This window comes from Mya arenaria, chromosome 5, assembly GCF_026914265.1.
Source record: "Mya arenaria isolate MELC-2E11 chromosome 5, ASM2691426v1".
Lineage (NCBI taxonomy): Eukaryota > Metazoa > Mollusca > Bivalvia > Myida > Myidae > Mya > Mya arenaria.
The window spans coordinates 15,884,233-15,911,888 of record NC_069126.1 but is presented as its reverse complement, the minus strand read 5'-3'; the positions used below and the strand labels follow the sequence as shown (position 1 = coordinate 15,911,888).

The 27,656-nt window shown below is 33.2% G+C and overlaps 1 protein-coding gene across 1 annotated transcript; it reads right to left on the bottom strand.

Annotated features, from left to right (window-relative positions):
• Positions 1-3,985: 3,985 nt before the first annotated feature.
• LOC128235383 (STE20-related kinase adapter protein alpha-like) lies at positions 3,986-23,882 on the bottom strand. Its single transcript, XM_052950193.1, has 13 exons — positions 23,788-23,882; positions 16,939-17,026; positions 15,407-15,487; positions 14,999-15,113; positions 14,479-14,597; positions 13,627-13,735; positions 13,113-13,236; positions 10,975-11,146; positions 9,777-9,881; positions 8,773-8,866; positions 7,727-7,859; positions 6,988-7,112; positions 3,986-5,226 (listed from the first exon to the last, which is right to left on the bottom strand). The coding sequence occupies exons 2-13, from the start codon at positions 16,948-16,950 to the stop codon at positions 5,153-5,155; spliced, it is 1,263 nt and encodes a 420-aa protein (XP_052806153.1). The 5' UTR covers positions 16,951-17,026; positions 23,788-23,882; the 3' UTR covers positions 3,986-5,152.
• Between the last annotated feature and the right edge of the window lie 3,774 nt (positions 23,883-27,656).

Here is a 27,656-nt window from a genome sequence, read left to right as displayed (position 1 = left end):
TTTGAACGAGAAATTGTGGAGCTTATTATGCACTGTCACACGGGACCACCCAAAGTCCCTATTGAAAGGAGTATTTTAGTTGTGCGACGGGGAATCGAACCTGCGACCCCTGGATTGATAGACGAATGTGTAGCCAATAGACCACGGATCCGCCAACCCGGAAATATCATATGCATGCATAAGTCATCTATAACTTTGTCCAGTCATCTTCATCTTTTTCTTCTATAATTATGACGATATCTATCATACTCTTTCGGGAGCCTTAGAATTAGAAGTGAGACAATTAGCTCTAATAAGAAAATGTATTTGTATTTGTCCATGTTTGAAGAAAACCTGTTAAACGTTTATTATTTTTCTGATCCCTCTGTGAAAAAGTTCATAGAGTTATGCAACTAAAAAATGACAAGAAATCATTAAGTTATCTGTGTTTGTTAAAGATGCACCACAAAAGGTAATTGTATGTGGGAGTTTTACATATTTGATCATATTACTTATATACCACTATTCTATTCCATATTTCATATGTTGTATTACCTGCTCATTTGCCGTGTCTGTGTTAACATTTGTGGTTACGAAGTCGATGTACCAAGTACAAATCTGAATAAACTGAAATCTGTTCTGGGGCCGAAATTATAAAGCATCTTAGTGAACATTTTCAACTTAGTGAAATAAGTAATTTGTTCTAGGTTTAATTTAAAGAAAAGGAACAATGTTATTACACCAAAAATATGAAATATTGCAAAAGATCGAAATAAAAAATGCATCAGAATAAATTTAATGAAAATAGGGAGAATTTGAAATAATCATTGATTCACTAAGTTGAAATCTTTCACTAAGAAGCGTTATGAAAACGGCTATGGGCTGTTATTTTTTGATCTGTATACTAGTGTATACATTGTCGCGCAGACATTTAATGATATCATTTCGTTAGTGGTAATTATTGGATATTATAGTTTCATATTTGCATATTTTGTATATGATACTTTTTGCTGATGACATTATGAGCCCTATTTACTACAGAGCCTCAAAGCTTACAGCCTCAGCTCAATTGTTTAAACAAGTATTCACGTAAGGGGGATTTGAAAGCCATTGTTAATAAAACTACACAAAATGTATTTTCCAGATGATAACATAGAAACAGTTCACTTGCTTAAATTTAGCTATAATGGCTCTCTCAATGATCCTTTAAAAACTCTCAATGAACAAGCATTAAAAGCTTTTACCAATCTCTTTAATATCTATATTTAGAACATGTTTGTGAGGTCATCCATTGTTCTTTTTGTACTCTATATGGGTTATTGGACTGCGTTCTGTGCTTTATTTCTATTATCTGTTTAGTAATGGAGAGTCATTATTCTAATAATGGGCAGTAGAAATATTAGTATGATAGAATCAATCCGCGTGCTGATCAACTTTTTTTCTTGTATTGTGTAAAACTTCTAGTAATCTTCTAATATGGACCGCTGACGTCATAAAAATAGATTTTCATCAAAATACAGTGATATACGGACCGATCGAGTTTATATATACAAAGAAGGGACAAATTAATGTGAGGTATAATATTTTCAAATGGCGTGACAGTGTCCAATAAGTTGATGACAATAGCGCAATGAAATTCATGATTTGGACCTCGTTGTTTCCATGTTTTAAGCGATAAATTATAAGCCTATATGTGGATGATTGTATAATATGTGAATATGAAAATCTGACTTGGTTTCAGACTGGTGATAATGATTGATAATGATTATTTGTATAACTAGGTCGCCGTAAGCATATCGGACAAACTATATTATTCATTAAGTTTCATTCTCAATTGATGGAATACTTAAACATCCTTAGGCTAAACTATTGCCACATTCACCATTAATAAATATCTTATATAATAATATATTTCCTGTGGTGTACCAATTTAATATCGTACGTATCGTGTCTAGAAAACCCGTGTGCAGCCATTCATGTCAAAAAAGGATGTTTTTATTATACATGTACATCCGATAGCGTGAGCCATTGTGACAATGTGACGTCCGTCGTTCGCCCTCAACATTTTACTTCAAGCAACTTCTCCTCCTATGCAACGTGGACAAGTTTAACCAAACTTCACAGGAATGTTCATTGGGTGGTTCTCTTTCAGATTCATTCAATAAAGTGGTTCCATGCAGAACTCTGGTTACCATGGCAACAGTAATGCTCCTTAGATGACCCTCTATCAAATTTTACACCCTATGTTGATCCGCATAAAAAACAGCGGGGCTAATTTGCACTATGTGTCTATATGAAAAACGTTGGCTATCTTTTACTCAGAATCGGATGGCCCGATTTCAAAATATTTTCACAAGAATGTTCCTTAAATGAACTTCTTCTAAATTGATTCACCCTGTTTTGATTCACAGAAAAACATGGCCGTCAGGGGCGCGGTTATTTTTCAAATTTAATTAATAAAAAATATAAGTAAACAAGAAATGCCGCAATGCGACGAAACCAGGTTTTCAATGATTGACAGAATATGTGCAGCTTTTGTTGTGAGATACAGCTTAAACTTTGTTTTTCTATTTATAGTAACACTGACCTCGACCTTGACCTTAGGGCCCCAAATGCGATCCCATAGAAGTCCCCCATAAACTCTTCATACATAACAAGTTTGGTCACACTATGCTAACCCTAACTAAAGTTAGTTCTTCAGTACCTAACAGTAATCTATTTAAGTAAAAGTGACCTTGACCTAGACCCCAGGGGCCCCTAACGCAATCCATAAACTCTTCATATATACCAAGTTTGGTCGCAATATGTCAACCTTCATTAAAGTTATTCCGTAATAACCGTGTTTTTTAGTGCAGTGACCTTGACCAAAAGGACCCCAACTGTAATCCCATGAAAGGTCTCCTTAAACGTTTCTTACATGTATATACCAAGTTTGGTCACAATATGTCTACCCTTACTTACGTTATTCATTACCAACCATTTTCCTTTTTTAGTAACGGTGACCTTTAAAAAATCCATTTAACCAAATATATAAGTCTTTCGCATGTGACATAGCACATTTAATAAATCTGAAATTTGGCTAAACATACCACCGGTATATTAAGTTGGATATGATTCTGGGTCGTGTCATGGACCTATATAACAGTGTATAGGTCAGCAGTCATGTCAGCCATTATGTCAGAGAAATGTTGGTTGGTGTGTTTTAGGTTAACAATTCAATTTTCAAATTACCTAAAAAAAAGCTTTAAATTGGTACAGTAAAAAGTGATGATTTGAACAAGCAGTCATAGAAATTAAGTCAAGCAAGTGTTGGGAAGCTTTTTGTACGACAGTTTTCAGTGGTGTCACTTTGCCAAAATACTAATAATATGTTGATGAATGGACACTTATTATCTCTCATGACTATAACTTACTGCGAGTTATTTTGATTTCATATTTTCATAAATTTATCCAAAATCTCATTCAAATAACTCATACACAAATACAAATAATTGTTTTAGATAAAACATAAAAATTAAACAAATAAAACAGTTTAACACATTTTATTATATTCTGCACTATTTTAAACATCAACATAACAACGGTACTTCAGGCTAAATCATTATTGCAGTCAGAATTCCTCAGTCATTTCCTAGCAAAAACAACCTCAGATATATAGAAGTACTTCTGAAAATTAATATTAATTAATTATAGTGTTTTAACCTGTTATTTCTATACATAATTTCAAATTGATTCCCAGTCAATTGTTTTAATTGCATTAAAAATGAATAATTCCAAGATGAAAGGCCCAATGTTTCATTGCTTCATTGAATTAACCACCTGATCTACTTTCAGCATGGTTAAATACAAAGATTTCTGACATAGTAAACCTCTAAACATATACATCTGAGTTTGTTATCACTGGAAAATGTCCGTAAAAGGTGTTTAGATCTCACTATTGGGTATGCTCATTCGCACTGCCTAAGCTCTGGTTATAAATAACATGATAAAAGTAACAACTATACCGAACAGAACAAAAGCTTTATTTTGACCTAAGCATTACAAACTCATCATGTACAAACTGTTAACAAATAAACAAACAAAGCATGGTATGCGACATGTGAAAAAAATAATGCTCATAAATTTTATTTCTTTAAAACACATTGAAATAGAGAGAAACTAATTTACATTAGCTTAACAAGAATACTCATTTACTTGTTCAATGACAATAATTTGCAAACTCTCAACATATCTATGATTTGTTTATCATATGGGGCAAGTAGTGGGGCCTCAATTTTGTTTTATTTTATTGTTTATGTAGCAATAACTGTTGACAATGGATTTTCTGATATATCCATTCTTTTTTTCCACTCTTTGGCTTTCAGTGAAAAAAATCAATAAATAGATTATTTGTATAAATTCGCAATTTCAATAAGAAATGCACCACTTCTTTATTGGGGCTCTTTACAGTCAGAGATTTTATATATCTAGGAAGAATCCCTTAATCTTACGACATAAACAACGCAAATTATGTTTTTAAGAAAGTAATCCGAAGAAAATACTTATAGTTGAAAAGATCTCTGATTGTTGGCTATACCAGCAGAACATTTATACCTTGCATATTGAAAAAAAAATGCTTATCTGACTTTTATATAGGATTTCTGACTGAAAAACCAAAGCTACCTAAATTCAGAACAATTATACATTTGCACATTTTTTCAGCTTTTGTTCAGATGATTAGACCACAGGATCTTAAAGATGAGTAAATCTTAAACAAATATGTAATGTAAAGAAAATGTGAAACAAACATGAATTTAACTGTCAAAAGTTTCAAATAGTCTCAGTTTATCAAATTGTAGGTCCTTTGAAAGACTGTGAGTCAAAGTCTCAGTTTATCAAAGCATAGGTGCTCTGAAATACTACGAGTCAATGTCTCAGTTTATCAAAGTGTAGGTCCTCTGAAAAACTATGAGTCAATGAAAGTCTCCATTTATCAAAGAGTCAGAGTCTCAGTTTATCAAAGTGTAGGTCCTTTGAAAAACTATGAGCCAAAATCTCAGTTTATCAGAGTGTATGTCCTCTGAAATACTATAAGTTAAAGCCTCAGTTTCCTTTATAATGAGTAGATCCTTTAGGATGTTACTTGATTATTTACACAATATATATATATTATAAATGAATGAATTTATCTAAATTAATCAAAGTCCCAGTCTTCATCAAAGTGTAGGTCTTCCATCTCCTCTGCAAGAACATCCACAGCAGAGTCATCTGAAAATAATAGCATATAAAAACTGAGGTACAATTCATAATTTTTGATATGGAAATGATCTGAGTTACAATTTAAGTACTGTATATCATTTAAATTGCACAAAATTAAGTTTATGATAAAGTAGCAAATTCTAAACCAGAAAATATATTCAATTTACTGTTTTTCTCTGATGATGGTCCTGTTGGTTTAAAACTAACAAACCAGAGGTTATTCCTCCAAGAACCCTAGGAGTGATTTCATACCAAGGAGACATTTTCAACAGTGCTGTTCTACTGTGTAGTTTCTCTCCTAGGTAAGAAAATACTCCTAGGGTTCTTGACAAAACAGCCCCCAGGCTAAACATAAACAATCCTGAAAAATCAGGCGTCAAAAATTGAAGCCCTATACAGTACATTTCTTGCTCTTAAACTTTTATTAGTTCAAAAGAATAATCATAACATGAGCATTTGTAGCAGAATCATTATGAATAATTCATGACCTGTTTATGAATTTTAGAATTTGCTATTAATGGAGTCTAATCATTTAAGCTAAACCATACTATGCTTTCATGTTGTCAAGGAGTTGAGGTAGTTAGGCTAAGGAGGTGTGAAAAAAAAAGAAGAAAAAACATAAAATGGGAAATGACCCCAAGATATTTTTTCAAACCATTTCTCTAGTTATGTAATGGAAAATGTAATTTATTTTCAGTCTTGTCACTCTTCAGTGATTTTTGAGTATTATTGGGATTTTTTTCTTTTAAAAAAAATGAGTGACACTTGTCTAAAACAGTTTTATTGGAACTCTTTTTTACTTCTTTTTTTTCTCCTCCGACACAATATATTTCATGCATTAAATCGGTTAAACAAAATATTTTACAAGAGATGTTTTATCAAACAGAATGGCCCGTTAAGTCTGATGCATGGGGTATGCATTTAACTGGAAGAATAAAGTTAAAATAAGACTTAACTTTATAAACCATGACCATTTTATCATGATATGAAATTAAATCTATTAACGTAAAGTCCAAATAAAATGTTATAGTTTTGCACTAATAAATATAAGTACAGTCGGTGAATTTATGATTATAACCTATGTGAAACTACTGCAGTACAAAAATGCTCCATTTCATCACGACCTAAATCATTTCTGGTTGAACAAACATGCTTTGAAGCAATGTTTATGGCAAGTTATTCAAATAACATTTTCGTAAAAACACAGTCATTTGAACTAAACATATGATTGATAAAATTTCATGTCAAAGCTATGTCATTTTGATTTTGTAACAATATTACAAGAATGTCAAGGAGTTGTTTTTCAAACTTTAAATCTCCTAACCCACCAGGAAGCAAGAGATGTTTCTCAAACATTACGCCCTCCAAGTCCTGCTTTGCCAAAAACATGAGGAAGATTGCATGTATTTTCAGTATTAAATGATCCTACATAATACCTTTTCACAGATACTGCCAAAATGAACATTTCACAAAATTTAATATCATATCTGCGATTTTGACATTTGACCTACTGACCCCAAAAATATTTGTTGACCTTGACATTTGACCAACAAAACTTTGAAAAAAAATACCAGCTCATGCTCAAATTATTAAAGTCAAATCTTCCCTTAAGAACAGTCAATACAAGTTACCACATCTTTTGCCAGTTTGCAGCTTCCAGAAGCAGTGTAAAAGGGTAAAGTAGGGAGAAAAGGACCTAGCATATAGTACTCTTCTTTTGGAGTTGTTTAAGGACAATAATAGAAGTAAAGAAGAGCCAATGACCAGTACCTTTGGGTAATTTTGAAGCGTCCAGTAGTGGTGTAACAGGATGTAGAAGGGACGGAAGGACTGAAGTACTCTTCTTTCGGAGGTTCTTCAGGAATGGATGGGTCAACAATGTTGCAGCGCTTGGTCTGAAAACATGTGTTGGCTATATTACATCCAATTTGACTGACTAGAGACGTATTATGTGGTTTTATACCCCTGAATTCCCATGCTTGTTTTACACTTACTTATAACTATTTTGTAGCTTAATACAACCAAATTCATAAAATTAAAATAAATTGTGGGGTTATTGTGACACAATTATGTTTTAAAACAAAATGATTATAATTATATAGTTTTACTGGTTTCAAAACAATAACAAGATATGTCAACCCGAACTAAAGTTATTCTGTTTTAACCGTTTTTCTATTTTTAGTAACAGTGACTTTGAGCATGACTCTAGGGACCCCAAATGCAATCCCATGAAAGGTATCCATAAACACTTCCTTTATACCAAGTTTGGTCAACTCTTACTGAAATTATTCAGTTTCATAGGTGAGTGTGACGCCGCCCAGCTGTCCGCCTGCCCTAACAACGGTGTTCATCATTCTTATAACCATGTTTCACTATGTGTAAACCTGGTTAACAATGACCGTATGTTAAATAATATCTGAATACAGTTCCATACATTTTCATCATTGTTTTAAGTTTAATAAAATTGCCTGGAAACAATCCACATATTCTGTGTAACACAACAAGATACCGTATTTGAGGATCTCTCTCCAGACACAGTTCCACAAAGTGATGAAAGGTTGGTGAAAAAGTTCTACTGTAGGCGTAACCCAGGGCGCTGTTCTTCTGGAGGGCGTAAGACACATTGTCTATACCAGAGTCTTCTGTAATGTCAGAAATGTATAGAAAAGTTTAAAATAAAATTGAATTTTAGATTCTAACTTACTGTTAGAAAAATGTGAAAACTGCAAAGGAGTGAATATTTTTTGTCATATCAAGGGTGGTATTCATAAAACTTTTAAAGGCATTTTCTAACTTATGTATCTCTCCAATTATATGATATAATAAGTGAATTATAGCTGAAATACTTTCTTTTTAATAGAATTATAAAAGATACATACTTTTATGTTACACACACTTATACATTTCTTTAAATTTGAATATGAAGACTTAAGGGAATCAACCCACGTTAAGAAATAAATAAAGAAGTTTTATGAATACCGCCCCAGAACACCAACTCAAAGCAGATTATTAAAAACTTTTCGGAATTTTAAATCATTCAACCCTTCACTTAATCTTTAAGGCATATCAGGCAGTGACACAAGATCTTCGGTCAAAATGACTTATGCCAATTTTGATAAATATTCATGTTTATTAATTTTGTAGGAATCAATCGCAAATATTTTAAGTAAATATCTCAACATTTAAAAAAGATCTAAGGATATCAGCATAAAAGCTTGATGTTAAAACTTAATGCATGATTTGATGTCACGAACATGAAAATGTAGATGCATGGAGATTAATCAACATTTGACTTTGTTTCCCAAAAGGATATTTCTTAAAGTAACACTAAAATTAGAAAAAAATTGTTGCTATGATTTTGTATAAAATGATCAAGCACCAAGTTAAATGAATATAAAACGAACTAATTCCTGCCAAAATTGGACATCTTTTTACTTTAAACTTAGTGATTAAAAGTAACAGTTTGTCTAAAGACACAGAATATAGCCTTACAGTCAAGTTTTTGTATGTCATTCCCAGTGAAATTTTTAAACCTAACCCCTGTTTCAGACTCACCAGGGTCAGTGACATTCTCATCGGCAGTCAGATCGCCAATGGTAGTGGAGTCCGCCAACACAGGCTTGGTACCATTCAACTTTTCCAGCAACATCTGAACAGGAAAAAGGCACAAAAATCAGTAATAACATCATGGTAAAGGTAAAAGTTCAATGGTCATTTTTTTAATAGATGTCATGTTTCAAATAGATGTCATTTTTTCGAACAATAAACTATAACCAATATCTCAAAAGAGATTACCAGTTTTTTTAAAATAGGCACTATATAGTGACCGATATTGACATGCCATAAAAACTATTTCTAATGAAGATGATAGTTAAGTTTTGTATTAAATTTCAGAAAACAGAATGAACATTTGCACGAATTTATTAATTTTGGAAAATAACATTGTAGGAAATTGAAATTAATCAAAAAGTATACTGATATTTACTTGCATATCATTCCATGAAATAAATCTCAATTTTACAAAAACAAATGGACAGATTAAAAATTAAGATTTTTTAACACACTCTGGAGGAAATTTTATTCAATCTTCATAACATGTTGATTATAGAACTTTTCATCTTAAATTTGAAATTAAAAGTTACTGTATAACCATAAATTTGAATTAAAAAGTTTCAATCTAAAGTTTGCATTTAATAAATCTTACACTTGCATAAAGAAGTTATTATCTCAGATTTGAATTTATAGCTTACAATTTTAAATTTGAGCTAAGAAGCTATAATCTTGATTTTGCAGTTAAAAGTTTTAATCCTAAATGTGAGTTTAGAAGTTATAATGATAATCTGATTTTTGCATTTAGAAGTTATATTTTAAAATATCAATTTATGAACTTAAATTTGCATTTTTAGATGATTGTACCGGTTCTCTAAACAGTTAAAAAAAGGTTAATTCACCACAACCTAAATGCTTAAAAGCTATTGTTTATTTTTGCTTAAATAAAAGGGCCAAGTCCAACTACCATTCCTGGCTTTTGCAGATGCATGAACATCTTACTAACCCACCTGTGTTGGAGGCATATCAGTAAAGGGGGCATAACCATTGGCCAGCTCACACGCTGTTATACCCAGACTGTAGATGTCTGTCTTTGTGTCGTAACCTGTCAAGTTCTGAAACAAACAAATGAAAATACTAATATAGGTAAGGAACATACGCTCTCATAAAGAAAGAAAAGCTACATCTACAATATGGTTGAGGTTGAGATTGATCTAGTTGGTATAGATGGCCGCCACTGACCCAAGAGGTCGTGGGTTCCATCCCTACCAGGGATGGGTTTCATGGCCTCTCAATATGGGCATCAGTACCGATTTCCAGGAATGGGGGACTGCCAGGAATGGGGGACTGCCAGGAATGGGGGACTGTAGTGTGATATAAACTACCAGCTGTTGTAACCATCAAGCTCAAGGAAATTAGTATAAACTATAGCTACAATTGCATGTATCAAAACAGTAATAAATGCTGTAATTGGCCAAAAAAAGCCTGAAAGCATCGCTCTTGTAAAATTTACCTTGGCTGGCTTAATATCAAATTTTGCAGTTTACACAGCCAGAAGTGTAACAATTACTGATGCAAAGTAATTAAGTTAGAGCTAAGTGTTATTGGTTTAAAGTCTTAAGCATCTGCTTTGAGGGTCACAGAAAGGTCCCAGGTCATACTGAAACATGTCAATTTGTTTCAGTAGATTCTTTGCCTAGCTCACAGCATAAGACGATAGTATTGAGAAATTTGGAGTGCTCAGTAACTGGTTACATCCTTGACAGCTGTCTTTTGAGTATAAGTTCTAAACACCGGGCACGTCAAAGAACTAAGAGGTCTCTTTGAAAGGAGCTAGAGTATCCCACCTGCATCACCTTGTATCTCACTCTGTACCTTGTATCTCACTCTGTACCTTGTATCTCACTCTGTACCTTGTATCTCACTCTGTACCTTGTATCTCACTCTGTACCTTGTATCTCACTCTGTACCTTGTATCTCACTCTGTTTCTTCCACTCTGCTTATAAATATCTAGATGGGATTGGAAATTGCATTCACTTCTATCTCATGTCACCTATGACTTAAAAAAACTCTTTAAGTAGTGTGAGGGTCACAGCAAAGTCAAGCCATTATGCAGCAAATGAGTGCAGGCAGACCTTAAACAAAAACGAACATACTTATTTAACGAACATACTTATTTTAATAATAAGTCTTACAACACTACAAACCTGTTCCAATATTTCCGGACTGAACCAGCACAGCATTTTCTGTGGGTGGTTAGGGTACACATAGATGGAGTGGTTCCATTCTCCATGCTCTATGAGACGACAGGAGTTACGTAGACCTGACATACAGACGCGACCCGCAGCTGATATCAATATATGACTAGCTTTTACACTTCTGCAAACAGAATAGAAATATCCGTTGTTTAAACAGTAACTGCACATGCTTTATATACATCTGTATTTAACTTAAATTAAAATATCACATGAATAAAACATGTTTAAAATGTTTCTTGTAGACTTTTACATGTCAATAGTTACATAAATTTCCTGAAAATTCAAAACAATTTTAATTAAAAACACCCCTTACCACATGTATGAAGTCATTTTCAAATGATTTACTTGCACTGTTTCAAGGTCTTTCACACATCTATTTAGTTATGCACCCATGTGCCATCATTTATTTACAAAATACCCAGGGGTTTGGGTTGACATTTTTGTAGCCAATATAAGGTTAAGTTCCCAATGACAAAAGGACAGTTTTTTCCCAAACATATATCTATTTTCAATTTAATATGTTCTATTTGAATCAATATTGTTTATCCTTATTGAAGTTATTAAAGCTCGCAAATAATTGGCTAAAAAGAGTCTTTTGGTATATTTCACATCCATAATGAATTAAGAAAATAAACTCCGAATTAGGTGAAAAACCATGCGAGATTAACAATTCTGAATGCATAGGTCATTTCCCTAAATACTGAAATAAACAATAGCTGTCACAGAGACAGTGCGCTCGACTATTCCGCCGCTTTTCAATGTAAGGATTAAAAAGTTTTGGCGAAACATGCATGAATCACTGTTAAATTACATTTCAATGCAATACATGATGTGCTGAGATATTAACATAAATGTGGTTACATGGAAAATTTTAACCAGATTTTTTTAGTCTAATAATAAAGGGCCATTATTTGCAAAATATTGTTATCTAACTTGGTTATTCAATTAGGTTGGGTGGTTGAATACCATCGTATAAAGTCTCAACGCAATACATCAAGTAGTTGCTGAGATATTATCCTATGTGTGCTAACATGCAAGACCTTAACCAGAATTTCTAAGTCTCATAATAATGGGGCAAAAATTATATAATATGAAAGATAGAGTTATCTTACTTGATTAAAGAAGAAGGTTAAATGGTTGGGAGCCTGTGTGTAAAGTTTCAATGCAATAAATGATGTATTCACTTTGGTATTGACTTAAGAGTGGTTACATGCAAAACCTTAACAAGAATTACTATGTCAAAAAAGGGGCTATTATTTAAATTTAATACAAACAAGAGTTATCTAGCTTGGTTAATTAAGTAGGTTGGATGGTTGAGTACCATTGTATCAAGTCTCAATGCAATACCTCAAGTAGTTGCTGAGATATTAACCTATGTGTGCTAGCACGCAAAACCTAAACCAGAATTTCTAAGTCGAAAAATAAAGGGCAATTTTTTGCATTAAAGCAAACTAGAGTTATCTTACTTGGTTCATTAAGTAGGTTGAATGGTTGAGTACCATTGTATCAAGTCTCAATGCAATACCTCAAGTAGTTTCTGTGATATTAACCTGTGTGTGCTTGCACGCAAAAACCTAAACTAGCATTTCCAGGTGGAATAATAAAGGCCTATGATATGCATTAAATGCAAACTAGAGTTTTCTTACTTGCTTAATTAAGTAGGTCTGATGGTTGAGTACCATTGTATCAAGTCTCAATGCAATACCTCAAGTAGTTGCTGAAATATTAATCTATGTGTGCTTGCATGCAAAACCTTAACCAGAATTTCTAAGTCGAATGATAAAGGCCTATTATTTGCATTAATGCAAACTAAAGTTTTCTAACTTGGTTAATTAAGTAGGTTGGATGGTTGAGTACCATTGTATAGAGTCTCAGTGCAATACCTCAAGTAGTTGCTGAGATATTAACCTATGTGTGCTTGCATGCAAAACCTTAACCAAGGTGTGACGCCAACACCGACGCTTGGGTGAGTAGAATAGCTCTCCATATTTTTCGAATAGTCGAGCAAAAAATACACCGAAACCATCTTTCATTGGTCAGCTGATTGCTTTATTGGCAACTGGCAACTCGTTGATTATTCTATTTACCTGTGAATGATACCTCGACCATGCAGATATTCAAGGGCACTGAGAATGTCTCGTAGTATGTAAGCGATACTCTGCTCTGGTAGTCCACTGTTAAAGTAGGCGTGCATCAAGTCCCGACAAGATCCTGCAAGTTAAATTGGAATTTAAAGGATTCCACATAGGGTTCATTTTAATGAAATAATTTTGTTTATGAATTTATTAAGAATAAATTTTTTTGTGATGTGTTTATGGTCTGCATCAAACAATTTCACCCGAGGGCATGTGTAGAAGACAGTAACGAGGCTCACCCAGTTACAAGCAACACATTGAGCCTGAGGGTCAGATTTTTCAATCTGGATCTGACACACATGTTTGGTTTTTGTTCTTGCATACCTGAAATTTTCTACTTCTGAGACTTTAAGACATCTTTTTCTAAGAATCCATTTGAAGAAACAGTCAAACCCTTTGAATATTTAATTATTTCAGAATTTTAAACTTAAATTATGCATATGAGTTGTACTCAAGTAAAGCTCACCATATGCCATGAGAGGCATGACAGTCCAGACCTCGTTGTTATGGACAAATGATGTGTAGTAGGGCAGGATTGCCTCATGGTTCAGTTGTTTGCACACAACTATCTCATGCTGAAATGGATAGAAGGACTACCGGTACCACCTTTTTCATATGATTATATTTGCTATGATTTAAATGTGAGGCGTTTTTTTTAATTTTTTTTCTGTATTTTTGAGAATTAACCATGTACATGGGTTTATAAGTTATAAAAAAACTTCAATAAATGAGCCCCAACAGCAATGCCTATGACGAGTGCCTTTTAAGTCTCACTTTACCAGTTTTTACAACTTATATAGATGATAATTGTTTGTTTCATTGTAAGATAGAAATACATTTCACCGTTTGAGCACCAAGTTTTATTTCACAAATTGCTTTGCCAACAGTGAATTTTTACTTTTGGTGTTCACGAAGTTAAACATATTGTAAACCTACACTGAAACTATCATTTTTTATCATTTCATGCTTGATATCCATTAAATTTTTTATTAATTCCAAATTGAATTAAAATTGCGCCAAATTGTAGCTGAATGATGTCATACCGGAAATGATGTAATTAATTTTTCTTCCAAGGACTATATGTGTGTTTACATTTGTTTTTTGAAAGCAAACAGTTACAGGCTTTAATGTAAGAGACAGTGAAATTATATTTTGATAAATTCACTGATTGTCCTTTATCATTCTATGAAGATGCCTTACTGGTAAAGATAATTTTTACAGTATTTCCAGCAGTAAAAGGTAAAATATAAAGATGGCTTGAATACCCTTACAAACATGTCCATGTAAATCATAAATTCTTGTGTATCATTCAACATACCTGCAGGGTTTCAAAGTCTATTTCGGGACTGTCGAGATCTATCTGTCTGATGGCAACATTATGCCCAGATGCTACGTGTCTGGCCACCGATATTGTGGCTGCATCATTCAAGCCTTTACCTACATAAAAAACAACCCAAGTAAAAATTCTAGTTGAACTTGCTGAATGTATTTGCATGTATTGAAATGTAGGTAAATGCTTTGAAATTGTTCAGTTTATTTATATGACAAAAATTAATGTGGTGAAAGCTTAGATTTCAATAATGCTTTAAATGATGATTCTTTTGTAAATTTATGCTTTCAATTTGCATAATTAAAACAGAAGAAAAGACTACTTCAGGAAAAAGTAACATTTAAGTCACTGCCATTCAGACAGAAGACAGCTTTTTCTTTTAAATAACAGTCATGGACTTCACACATAACTTTACAAAACACATTGAACAAGTCTGATTATGTCATAAAGATGTCATAATATACTTATCTCAATGAAGAGGGCAGCTTAAACTACTGGTAACCCTCACCTATGGTAGTGTATATATCGTACTGAAGTGGCTCATTGCCATATTCCAGCATTATATTGGGGAATTCCCCTCGTGATGAATGCTGGCTGCCTAGTGGAGTAGCATCAGCCTCAGTCTGCAAGTACCAGTATACAAATAATGCTTAAAAGTTCACCAATACAAACAATACAAGTTATTCTCAGATCAAAGTTTTCCATAAAACCTATTAATGTCCATATACAGTAATTCTTGTACTTTACCGTATATTGATTTTCTTGTTTAAAGACTGTATATTGTTTAAGTAAGACATTATGAAACGTAAACTAAAATTTACTCAAAAGTAGATATATATATATAATACATTAAATACGACCATGAATATGCATTAATAGTTATTTTACTTATTGGGTTTAAAAACCTTTAACTCACTGGTTTCTTGAGGTAAGTTTCCGTGTCATAAGGTGGTGAATCTGTCGGGCTTGACACCTTTTCTCTGGATCTACTGCAGTTCTGATTTCAATAATATTGAGGGAATAAAACAACAAATCTTCATTTACCGTAAATCAAATATTGCATTTGATAATTATATAAACAAGTAATTATCTCACTTCCTGACTTATCTATCTAATCTTGCTTAAGCAAGTCAGTTTTTAAGATTGTAATAAGTAAAACTATTTTCAATGCATTATGACAAAAAAAATCAAAGATTTTTAGTAGTTTACGGTATACTATATTTTGATATAAGTATATGCTATAGGCTTCATCTCAAAATATTGAGACTTAAAGGTGATATCGATGGCCTCACTTCCAAATGTGGAAGCTACAAAATCCCATGTTTTCAGTAGCAACGGTTTTAGTATTTAATCTTGGTAATTTGGTCACACACCTTTTTACAAGATGCGGAAATTACAATTTTTGTAGTTAGCAGAAATTACAATTTTTGTAGTTATGATTTCTGAAGATTTGGCATTTTTGCTTCTCTGTGAGATGTCCAATCATTGTTCAACATTTTGATCACATGATACAACACATTTTCTCATTGGACTATTTACTCCGCATTTTGCAGTTAGATGCGGCTTGCCTTTATGATTTATGAATCTTCCTAAAGGCCAGAAAGGCATGAAATCCCTTTAATTAGATGGTGATATATCTATTAAAATTAAGTTTATTTAAGTAGTTGAATCAGTCCCAATGAAAAACAATTTGTCAAAATGCTTACTGGCTAAGGTCACAAATCTGAACACTTTTTGAGGTCTTTTACAATTATCTTGGAGAGTTTTTGTTGTAGTAAGTTAAAATTTTGTATGAAAGATCTTTGGTTAATGTGAAAACATCTGACAAAGTACAGATTCACGATTTCATCGATTTTATGTCGAAAAACATCCATTTTATGGACAGTAAATCACCCTTAAATTTATGCTATGGAGGGCACGAATACCGAACACTTGAAAATTGAAAATTACATGGTCATACAGTTATAATTAATAGGTATGCTACATTAAATAAACACTTAGTTTCAAAGTTATTTATTATTTCCTATGTTTTTTTAAAACATGTGATTCAAATGTAAAGCATGATTTCTATTCATAAATATCTTAAATGTACGTTAACATAACTGCAAAGCCTCAAAGGTACACATGCGCCCTCTGACGTTATTCCCCCGTGTGCTACATTTTGATCTTAAAGCGTATTCACATTGAATAGCATTTTAAGAAAAATACTTACAAACACAAATTTCACAAGTGTGACTCAGGCAAGCCTCTGTATGATCTAGATCATTGATCATGGTTAGAGAGTATTTTAGCAGGTGTTCGGGATTTGTGCCCGGTTCGGAAATGTACAGTCAACCAGTAACCTACTGTCGGCGCAGCTCAACTACATGTATACAGGCTATTTTCTTCCTTGTCTTCATATCAAAGAATTAATAAATGAAATGAGATTAGCAAAAACTGCCAACTTACCAGGAATGACATTTAGCCCAATTTAGGCTAATCAAGCTCTCATACTCTGTGATGTTTTACTGCTTGTCGATTATCAGTAGACAGGACCCTACAAAATTAAACGATTCATAAGTGAAAATGTAGAGAGGTAAAGCAGGTGGCTTAACACCCAAATTCATTTATAGGGCCCAAACAGGTGTTCTGGTGTCTCTAAGGTTCTACAGGTCTACAGTGTTGATAACACAAGTCACACATGTAGAGGACCATAGGCCAGTTACTGGAGAACTAATGTTGTTTATATCAGTTTGCTGGTAATTAAATATTATTTTTCTAATTGCACCAAAACGATACCTACGTTACTGACGCCAGTTGTGATTTTTAATCTTCTGACATTAAGCAACAGTTAAAAAATGCATATAAAACACGTTTAAACTCAGTTTTCAAAAGAAATAAACATTTCCATTGTTATCAAAATCAGAAATCTTTGATACATCATATTATTCTCATTGAAAAAGGTTGTAAAAACGTGACGACAGCATATCAGTACATACGTTACCACAAAATGCAGCACGTCATTCAGTTATCTAAAGGCAGTAAGAATACACTATTAATTCAGTATTTAATTTCTTTCTAGCATACCAAATATAATTCAATTTGATTTAATTAGTTCTTAGTATGTCAAAAATATATGGAACCGATTTTGTACAAGCAATTCAATGGTTTGAAAAATTATAATACATACGTTACTGACTATTTTCTAATAGGCATGAAGTATTTATTGAAACGTTTCTGCTCCAATGAATAGCTAATGGCAAAGTGATTGTCTCAAAATCAACACATTTTCATGGTTGGTATTTAACAGCCGATATATTGTTATTAAAATGATAAAATAATACATACGTTACCGATACTTACGATACCAAATAATTCGAAACTAATTCGAAACAATCGATAAACATAATATCACCTAGCTTTACCCGATTTGAAGTTTGTAAACCGCCATGATTTAAATATGGAAGGTCATATTTACTAGCTGTATGTTTTTCGGACGTTTCTTGTCTTAACATAATTTGAAGCAGAGAGGCTGATTTGCAGGTATGAACTATTTTGTTGTTTTTAATATTTAGTTTATATAAAAACTGTCTTTTAAATGTGAAAACAATGATATTTTATGATTTCAACTCACGTGGAGTCTAAAGCTTAGAGGAAAGGGGAGCTAAGGATGACAATATAGTGATACATATGTGACCAGTAGTAACGTATGTATCATTATGTTAAAGCACTGATATAAGTAATAAAATAGTGATTTATTTTATTTTTTAGTAATACTAATTGCATATACATATTGATATGTGCAGTAGTGATGAAAAAACATACGTCATTGATTATAATTGAATTAAATTTGATTATTTCATTGATAGTAGTTTGTACAGAAATATGTGAAGTACAATATTGACAGATCGAGCCAATTTTTCTAATTGTTTGCACTTCTTTATCACAAACCTAGTTTTAATATTTTTATTAAACCTGCTGACATCATATTAGAATAAGTAAGACATTCAAAGAAAAGTTTACAGGCGGAACTTTTGGCCAAACATGTTGGAAACGTATGTATCGATACTTACGTTACTTTTATATTGGTCTTTCAGAATGGCGAAATCAAGGAGTGAAATACAAAAGGCGTATAGAGAGAGACAAAAGGCTAAAGGGTCAGCGTTTTTAGAGAAAGAAAAGGTTCGACAGCGCGGTTACTATAAACCTGCATTCACACTATCAGAGAGAAAAAGGGTTGAAAGAAACTCAAAAAACAAATTAAGGAACCGATTATCCAGAATGCGTAAACAACAACAACAAGATGGTTTATCTCAAGTGAACGAAACTTAGTGGATACGAAAGCGGTACTCCTCAAGGAACACAACAAGAGCTACAAGAACCAAGTTGAATTATCGTTAGGTTACCAACATATAGTAATAAATCAAGGGGTATAAAAACAGTGAAAGCCAGAGCGCTTGCAAGGTCTAACAAGAAAGTAAGACAACTTAAGGAATTGAATGAGAGTCTGAGAAAGAAACTTAAAGTCCGGAATCGCAAGATATCACGCATAAGCAAGAGACTAAATGAAGTGAAACACAATACAACTGTGAATAGTACACCAAAGAAACAGACAGAAGCAGACCTCCAAAGTTTGAAACTTACACCTAAAAGCAAACAAGCTATTAGAAGAAAATTATTGTTAAGTAACACTGTCATGTCTGAAATTAAATCAGCACGAGAATCAACATCAGCAAAAAGGCAACAAGGGCTGCACTGAATTGTATCCGGTAGAATAGCAAGAAAATATAGGTGTCTGAATCAAATACAGCGACAGACAGGTCTGTCTAGAAAATCATTGGCTAAAGTGATGGACAAAAATTTGGTCAATATCACGCACAGTGAAAGTCGTCTGTGCATAGCGAGAAATCTGAAAAGTCAGGTAATCGAGTTTCTAAGTCGGGATGATAACAGCCGTTCCCAACCAGGAAAGGCCGATGCTAAGAAGACAGAGTCAGGAGAAAAGCAGCAAACAAGAGTTTTGACAGATTATGTTGGGAATCTGTATGACAAGTTCTTGTCAGAAAACCCTGGAACAAAACTATCTAAAACAACATTTCAACGTCTGCGCCCAAAGAATATTTTGCTCACATCTTTCATATCAAGAAATACATGCCAGTGTGTCCATCATCAAAATATGGCGTTAAAGATCCAGTCCCTCCGTAAACTTGGTATCAAAATTGGACAAAATCCAGAACACCTTATTGCCCGACAAGATGAATTAGATAATATTCTCGAGAATTTGCCAGAAAATGTCAATTTTAAAACCTGGAAAAAGGTTGAGAGCAAAGGCAAGATGAGAATGAAAGTGATCGAACAAAACATTGATTGCAATACATTCAGACAGGACATGAAACAGCAGCTAAAGGCATTTGTTGATCACGTTTCACGTGTCAAGGAACAGTACAAGCAAGTTAGAACTCTCAAGGAAAACCTAGGTGATGACGATATCATGCTTCAAATGGATTTCGCAGAAAATTTTGCCTGCCGATCACTGAATGAGGTTCAAACAGCCTATTGGAACCAAGCAACTGTTACACTACATCCAATAGTGGCTTACTACAAGGCTTCTGGTGAACTCAACCATCAGAGTTTCGTCGTTGTCAGTGATGAGATGTCCCACTCAGCAAGCACAGTGTGTGCTTTCCTTGACCAATTGATGCCATTACTTAAATTGATGAAACCGAACTTGTCTACCATTCATTATTGGAAAGATTCCCCATCAAGCCAATACAGAAATAGGTTCACTTTTTACACCATAGTAAACCATCTAAGCATATACCAGTCAGGGGCAAGGTGGAACTACTTTGAGCCATGGGAAGGGCCCCTGTGACGGATTAGGCGGCACAGTCAAGCGTATGGCAGACGATGCCATAAAACAAGGACACACTATCATACAAGACGCTGAAGAATTTTTCAAATGGGGGATAATGTCAAGCATGAAAGGTGTCAAATTCATATATGTTTCAAAGACAGAGACACAGAAAAAACAAAATGCAATGGGATTAATCACTGCAAAACCAGTGAAAGGGACCATGAAAATGCATGCAGTCGGTATGTCCAAAGAAGTAAACATAATAATGACAAGGGAAACATGTTATTGTCATATTTGTCTCTCAGGCAACTACTGTTCCACATGGCAAAAACAAATATTCACACATACAACCGCAGATACACATGATCATACGAAGAATGATAACGAGGACAATGCCATAGATTGTGTCACGCAAGATAATGGACCAGAGACCAAAACCACAGTAGGGGTAAGGCAAACAACTGTAGAAACAGATCAATCTGAAAAAGCAGTTCATTATATGAGAGCAAATGGTACATCGGCCAGGTCGTTGATAATGATATTGACAAAGCTGAGTTAGAAATCAATTTTATGACACGCGCGAAGGAAATGTACAAATGGCCACAGCATGAAGACCGTATCTGGATTGAATCAAATGACATAATTTTAGGGATGGAAGCGAATATCCGAGTATCCGGATATCCGGATATCACGCAAGTATTTGGATACCAAAATGGGTATTCGAATATTCGTTAAGAATTAAAACTTCAATGAAATAGCTTAGCAGAGACATAGCAATTGTTATAAAACTTTTCAGATGAAATTTTTCAGGTGATCAACAGTGTCTGTCGCGAAGCGGGTATGTGTCACAAATCGTCTGCTAATTGGGTGTTTGCAAAAGGCGTGATATTGTGTTCTTGTGCAGCACCCTGTGAAGTTCTATAACATTGTTTACTATGACAAGTGTTGTTTTATAATCTCAGATGTGCTTAATAGACACTAATTGGCACTAGTTGATATTAAACTGATTGATCATTAATCCGTAGGAATTGATCGTCCAATCACAAGTTAAGGGTCGTGCAAAGCTATTAATGACCAATCGTATTTTTGATGAATATGCATGAAGAAATTATTGCTATCTAAACAATAAATACAAATTTGTTTATCTTTTCACTTTTCAATCAAATGTCCATCATTTTGCATCTTGTAATTGTGTTTTGAATAATTAATCGTTATTCTTGTATCACGACTACGGAAATATGCCTCCAACATTGACTTCGAGTGTTTGGAAGTATTTCACAAAATCCGAGGATGGTAAAAGTGTTGTCGTCTTTTTGTCTTCTTATCTTTTCCGCAATTATATCCTTCATTACAAAACACCACAGAAATTGTAGGTATTGCATTAAATCAAACAATGTTATGAAATAAAATTACAATCAACTATCAAATAATCAAAGCGTCATTTAACATGAAACCTGCTGATAAATAACAAACTCGAAAGCAAGTGGCAGTAACCAAGCAACCACCTCGGCTGAAGTGACTATCAAATTCGGGAGGTGTTTATGTGGTATTCATCATGAGTTTTATGACGTAAAATGAGTTGTTTAGCTTTGATTATAACATTATAAATTATTAAGACTGAGAAAGAATGAATGAAAAAGTGAAATTGCCATATGACGAATTATAAACTAAGTGGACAATTATGTCAAATAACAGAAGGTGGGTGACATATGACAGGAAATTTACTTATTATGAAAACAATTTGATACGAGTATCCGGATAGTATTCGAATACTTGATACGAATATCCGGATACCGATTTCGTATCCGGTTTCCATCCCTACATAATTTGCCGTGTACAGTCTCTTTCTCCTTCCGGGAAATCGGAAAGACTGTTCAGACTTTCCACAGAAGAAGCAGAGAAGATACAGGACATGTTTTCATGTAAACTGATAGAGTGACTTACATAATAATACATACGTTACCACCAAATGTGACTGTTAGCTATGGCTTACCATGTGCAACTCTGCACGTTTAAAACATTTCAACAGTATTGATGAGCTAATGTGAAGTTTTTCATGACATAGGAATGAATTATTGGCGATTCATAACATATGCACTTCATTTAAGTATTAAGTGAAGGTTCTTATGATACATACGTTACATTGTATTTGCTCATTTAAGCAAGTTTATTTTGATTTTGTGTTAATATTAGATTCAACCTTGTCTTTTGTAGTTGTTTCAGTGTTTCACTTTCATAGTTTAATCACAGTTTTTTTAAATACCTAGTTGAACTGTTCGTTTACAATGTTTTGTACAATTATTGTTATCAAAACTGAGATATTTTCATGAAATAAAATGCTAGTACACTAAACATGTGTCAACAACAGAATGATAAATAATTTAAAACAAATATCCCACGTTAAAAACGTTATAGCAGTATTATCTAACTGTTTATTAACATGTTCTCCATCAATTGTGTAATATAACAGTATACTGATACATACGTTACATTTAAACATTCGTAGAAAATGTGATTTTTACCTTATAAAAACAATGTTTGACTAACTGATACTTTAGTTTATATAAAGCAATATAGATCATATCAATTATAGTTGTAAAACAAATAATATAAATTTGACTATAATAAGTATGTTTGATAAAGTTGTCAGTACGTTTCTTAGTTGCCAAATAAAGTTGTCATAAAACGTTAAAATTGTTTTTTTTCTGCGTATACCCTTGTTTGGATCTGTTCTACGTTAAATGCTTTGTCATAGATAAATATTCATGGTAAATATCTATTTTCTTGGAAAACAGATAAAAACATAAGTTTGTGGCAAATTATACTTTTATTAACCCGTGATAATAAGACACAAGTATCATAATAACGTATGTATTAACAGGATATTTCGTTACTGTGACAGCTGTTGTTTTGCTGTTTACACCGAAAATGCGAAGACTATGGTGCTGTTTATTATTAATATACCTTAATAAGAAATGACTATACTTTCAAGTGGTAAACCTTGTTTTTCATTAACTTAAAGTTTATATTTTTCAGTTTTGTTACACTTATTTGTGTCCTATTACTGAATTTGGGTGTTAAGTGAAACTTATAAATTGTTAATGTTATTTCCTAATTCATGTTAACAAAAAGAAAGTAGTAGTGTACTCAATTTCATTGCATTAAAGACAAAATGGTGAACACCTGTGTTTCATTCCAATCTTAATTAATAAATAACATTTAAGCTGGGGGAAAAGGTGTTTTTGATGGTAAAACTATGAAACAAGAAAAACACAAGTGCATTATCACATCTATAAAATAAATATTATTGTATGCAATATGTTGTAGTATCCGAAATCAAACATCCGCATAATAGTAATGATTACAAATATTGAAAGGTGGTCAGCTGCGTAATTAACTCACACATATTGATTACGCTTTCGAAAACCAAATATGTACTGTGCTATTTGAAACTTTTATCTTACCGTTGTCTTCTTTTTCGAAGATTTTATCCAATTTATATTATAATTTTTAGAGTCTAACGGACCAGACAACAGTTTATTTCATTAAATTTTATCAGTGCCCGTACTAGTAGTGCTCGTCTCATCATTATAGATAGATACATTTATTTCAGTAAGGAATCATGGATAGGTCCGTGAATGAATGCACATACATGGACATTAAAAAAAAAACATGTATAGTAAATTAAATGTTTAATAAATAACCTTTACTTTCACTGAGAACAAACTTCTTGGACTGTGCAACTTCGTTCACAATAGAGATAAACACCATCAAACGCTTAAAATAAGGGGAGCAGGACTTTTCAACCCCAAGACTTTTCAACCCCTTCTCAAAACGAAGACTTTTCAACCCCTATTTCAAAGACTTTTCAACCCCTACCTGTTTGGACTTTTCAACCCCTATATCAAAGACTTTTCAACCCCTAGTTGACATATTTTAATTGCAATATTAAAGACTTTTCAACCCCTTTATCAAAGACTTTTCAACCCCTATTATTTTTTGTCAGCCAGGTGTTGTCTTTTTCATTGTTTTTTTTTTTGGCAAGAAACATTACAAATTAACAAATTGTTTTTGAAATACAATTAAAGATTTGTTAGCATTATTTGTTACTCTTTACTACAAAGTATTGGATAAAATTTAGACAAAGGTGTTGCATTGATTTACTAATCACTTGTTTGCTGAAGGCAAATGATACCATCGATTAAATATATGATTTTTTTAAACAGTGGATTTGTTTAACTAGAATATATATTACTTTAAATGTGCTCTAGCTGACATCTAGCCATTAGTTGCAATACCTGACGTGATGATGTGAGTATATATTTAAATAATAGAATTGAGAAGAAAATTGCAAAAGAAAATAAATGCATAGAAGGATTTACGGAGCAATCTCCATAATTTGCTAGTAGAACACCCATTAAACCTCTACTTGAACATTTGTTAAACTTTTATTGCTTTTAAAAAAAGGTCAGCAGTCAAAAGATTTTGTTGTAGTACCATATTGCTATTTCAGTACAGTTCAATTTTAGTTGCTAATAATGAAATCAATAAAGTATTATCTAATAACTCTGAGCACTGGGGATAGGGTAAATAAGTTAAAATTATTTTTGTTCAGTTTTTAAATCCGGAAATCATACACAACATTTAACAAGCTGCTCATAGTTTAAAATGATGGCCATCAGGGTATTGCAACCTTAATTTGAACTGTCATTTTCAAGTCACTATAACCTAAATAAAAAGGTATCATGAAGCCCCTTAATCCCTTAAGAATTTATGACCATGTCACACTTGCTGCCCATTAATGGATGTGCGACCCTCATCCCATTCTTTAATTGCAAAAAACAATACAATGCTTATAGCATTTTTTACATATAAACCACTTTAAGCTGCACTCTCACAGATATACCATTTTCACAACTTTTTTTTATTTTTTGTCTTGGAAATAGCAAATTTTTGCGTAAATATCTACAAACCAATTATAAAAAATTGCTGACAAAAGATCAGATCGCAGATTTACAAATTTTCGTTTGAAAATTAATGTTTTATGGCTTAAGCCGTTTCTAACGGATTAAGAAAAATGCATAAGATATCAATTTTGGAACTTAAACATAAATATCTGCGATATCTAATTTTTTGTCAGCAGTCTTGTATCACTAGTTTCCATGGATTTTTGCTAAAATTGGCTCGTTCCAAGGCAAAAAATAAAATAGTTGTCAAAACGTTCAATATCTGAGAGTGCAGCTTTAATAATAGAATGATTCTTTTTAATCTGAGAAAAAAACGTAATAAAATCTTATGTCACACTGAGTTACGTTTGTAACATTTTATCAACACATTTTAAAAGCATTTAGCACTAAGAGATAAACCCCCTTTTACTCTTCCGGCCATAATGTTGTTTATTCACTGTTTAAAACTGTTTCATCTAGGCTTGATATAATTATTATTCTATGTTATTCTATTTGTAATTTGAAAGCATTTGAAACTCTATGTATACTTTTGTATTTCTGCTGAATATAGATATTTTGAAAAATTGTGAAGAATTTTTTTTTGAAGTTCAACACATTTAGGTGTATTTTTTTATTGATGAAACAATATGTTTTAAAAAATGCTTATTAATTCTATGTATTTTGGACAAACTAAAAGAAAGAAATATATATTCTGTTTCAATTATTGTGGGAGCAGTACCATGCACATGATATAATGTGTGAGAATTTCCTTAGGGAGATAGATTTATTGCTATGCGACTAAACAGCTTTAAATGAACAGTCATTCTTTTTTATATTTATTTCCATGTAATATTTTATGAACTATTGTATGAGCATGTGTTCTTATGTATATTTTATAGTATATAAAAAGGTGAGAATTTAAGGGGTTGAAAAGTCTTCGTTTATTAGGGGTTGAAAAGTCTTTGTTTTGAGGGGGGTTGAAAAGTCTTAGCACTTTTAGGGGTTGAAATGACAAAGGGGTTGAAAAGTCTTTGATTTCACAAATCACAAAGGGGTTGAAAAGTCTTGGGGTTGAAAAGTCTGACAGCCAAAATAAGTGCTGCATTACATTACAGACTATTCACCAAACTGGAGATATGCAGTCCAACAATCGGCACTGAGATGAAATATTGAGATGACGTGTCAGCGAAATTTGTCATTGGCCACCTAGTTTTAATCAAATTTCAGAAAAAGTATTCGGAGAGAAATACAAATAACCAAATATAAGTTAGATACGATACAGTATATTCCTTATACGTAAAACAAAACTTCATTGAAATTTGATCACGGGAACAAACTTAACAGAGAGGGTTAACATTTACAGCATTAAAACAAAAACTGCAAGATCAAATCACGTCGTATTTGATTTTGTTTTAATACTTTGTTTGTCCACCTCCTGCGGCAATTACAGCAAGGCACCTAGGTCTTCATTGATATATATATATATAATGTAGCTGTGAAGATACTGTTGTGGAATGGCTGCCCAAATCTGATGAATAACATGCGTGAGTACCCTAGCTGAGATTTGGTTGAGGCGCCTGGGAACGCACCTTGCGCTTCAAAAGGTCTCACACGTGCTCGATCGGATTCAAATCCGGACTTTTCTTAGGCCATTGGAGTACGTATTCACACGTTATTTTATACAAGCATTACTTGTGTGCTTCTAGCTGCGTGACATGGTGCGTTATCCTGTGCCAACATCATACCGCGATTGGCACGGAAATGAGGTAGAAGCACCGGTCGAATGACGTCATTTTGATACCTATAATCGCGTTCATGTTGCCTTGAATGGTCATAATTGGGGTGTTCGTGTGCATGGAAACGCGAGCACGTCTGTCATTCCCACTTAGTGAGATGCGTGTCTCGTCAACAAATAAAACATTGGCCCAGTCCGCCCTTGTAAATCGCAAATGTCGCCTGGCCCACAATAATCTTGTCGACCCTCATGCGAGTGCGCACTGTCTGTGAGTAGATAGCGCGGTTATTTCTGCCCACTGTATTACGTGCCGTTGTCGCTCCCGAGGTAAAACGATTTTAATGGTGGTCATTGACAATTTGAATGTCCTTTAATTTGGTGAGTCATCACTCTTCTTTTGATGCGTCGTCGGAGATCTGCAACACTTCCGGTTTGTACGAATTTCGCCCAAAGCGTTTCAATACTGAAATGTTGCCTATTGTAAAGCCGTGCAACCTGAAGAATAATAAAATCCACTTAAAGTTGATTCAAAGCTGAATGTAAATAAGATGCAATGGATTTCATTGTATGATTGGTCAGTCTGACGGTATGACACAGGTATTGTATGGTTGACCACATTTCCCACTGTTTTCACGTAAGTATCACCTACAGA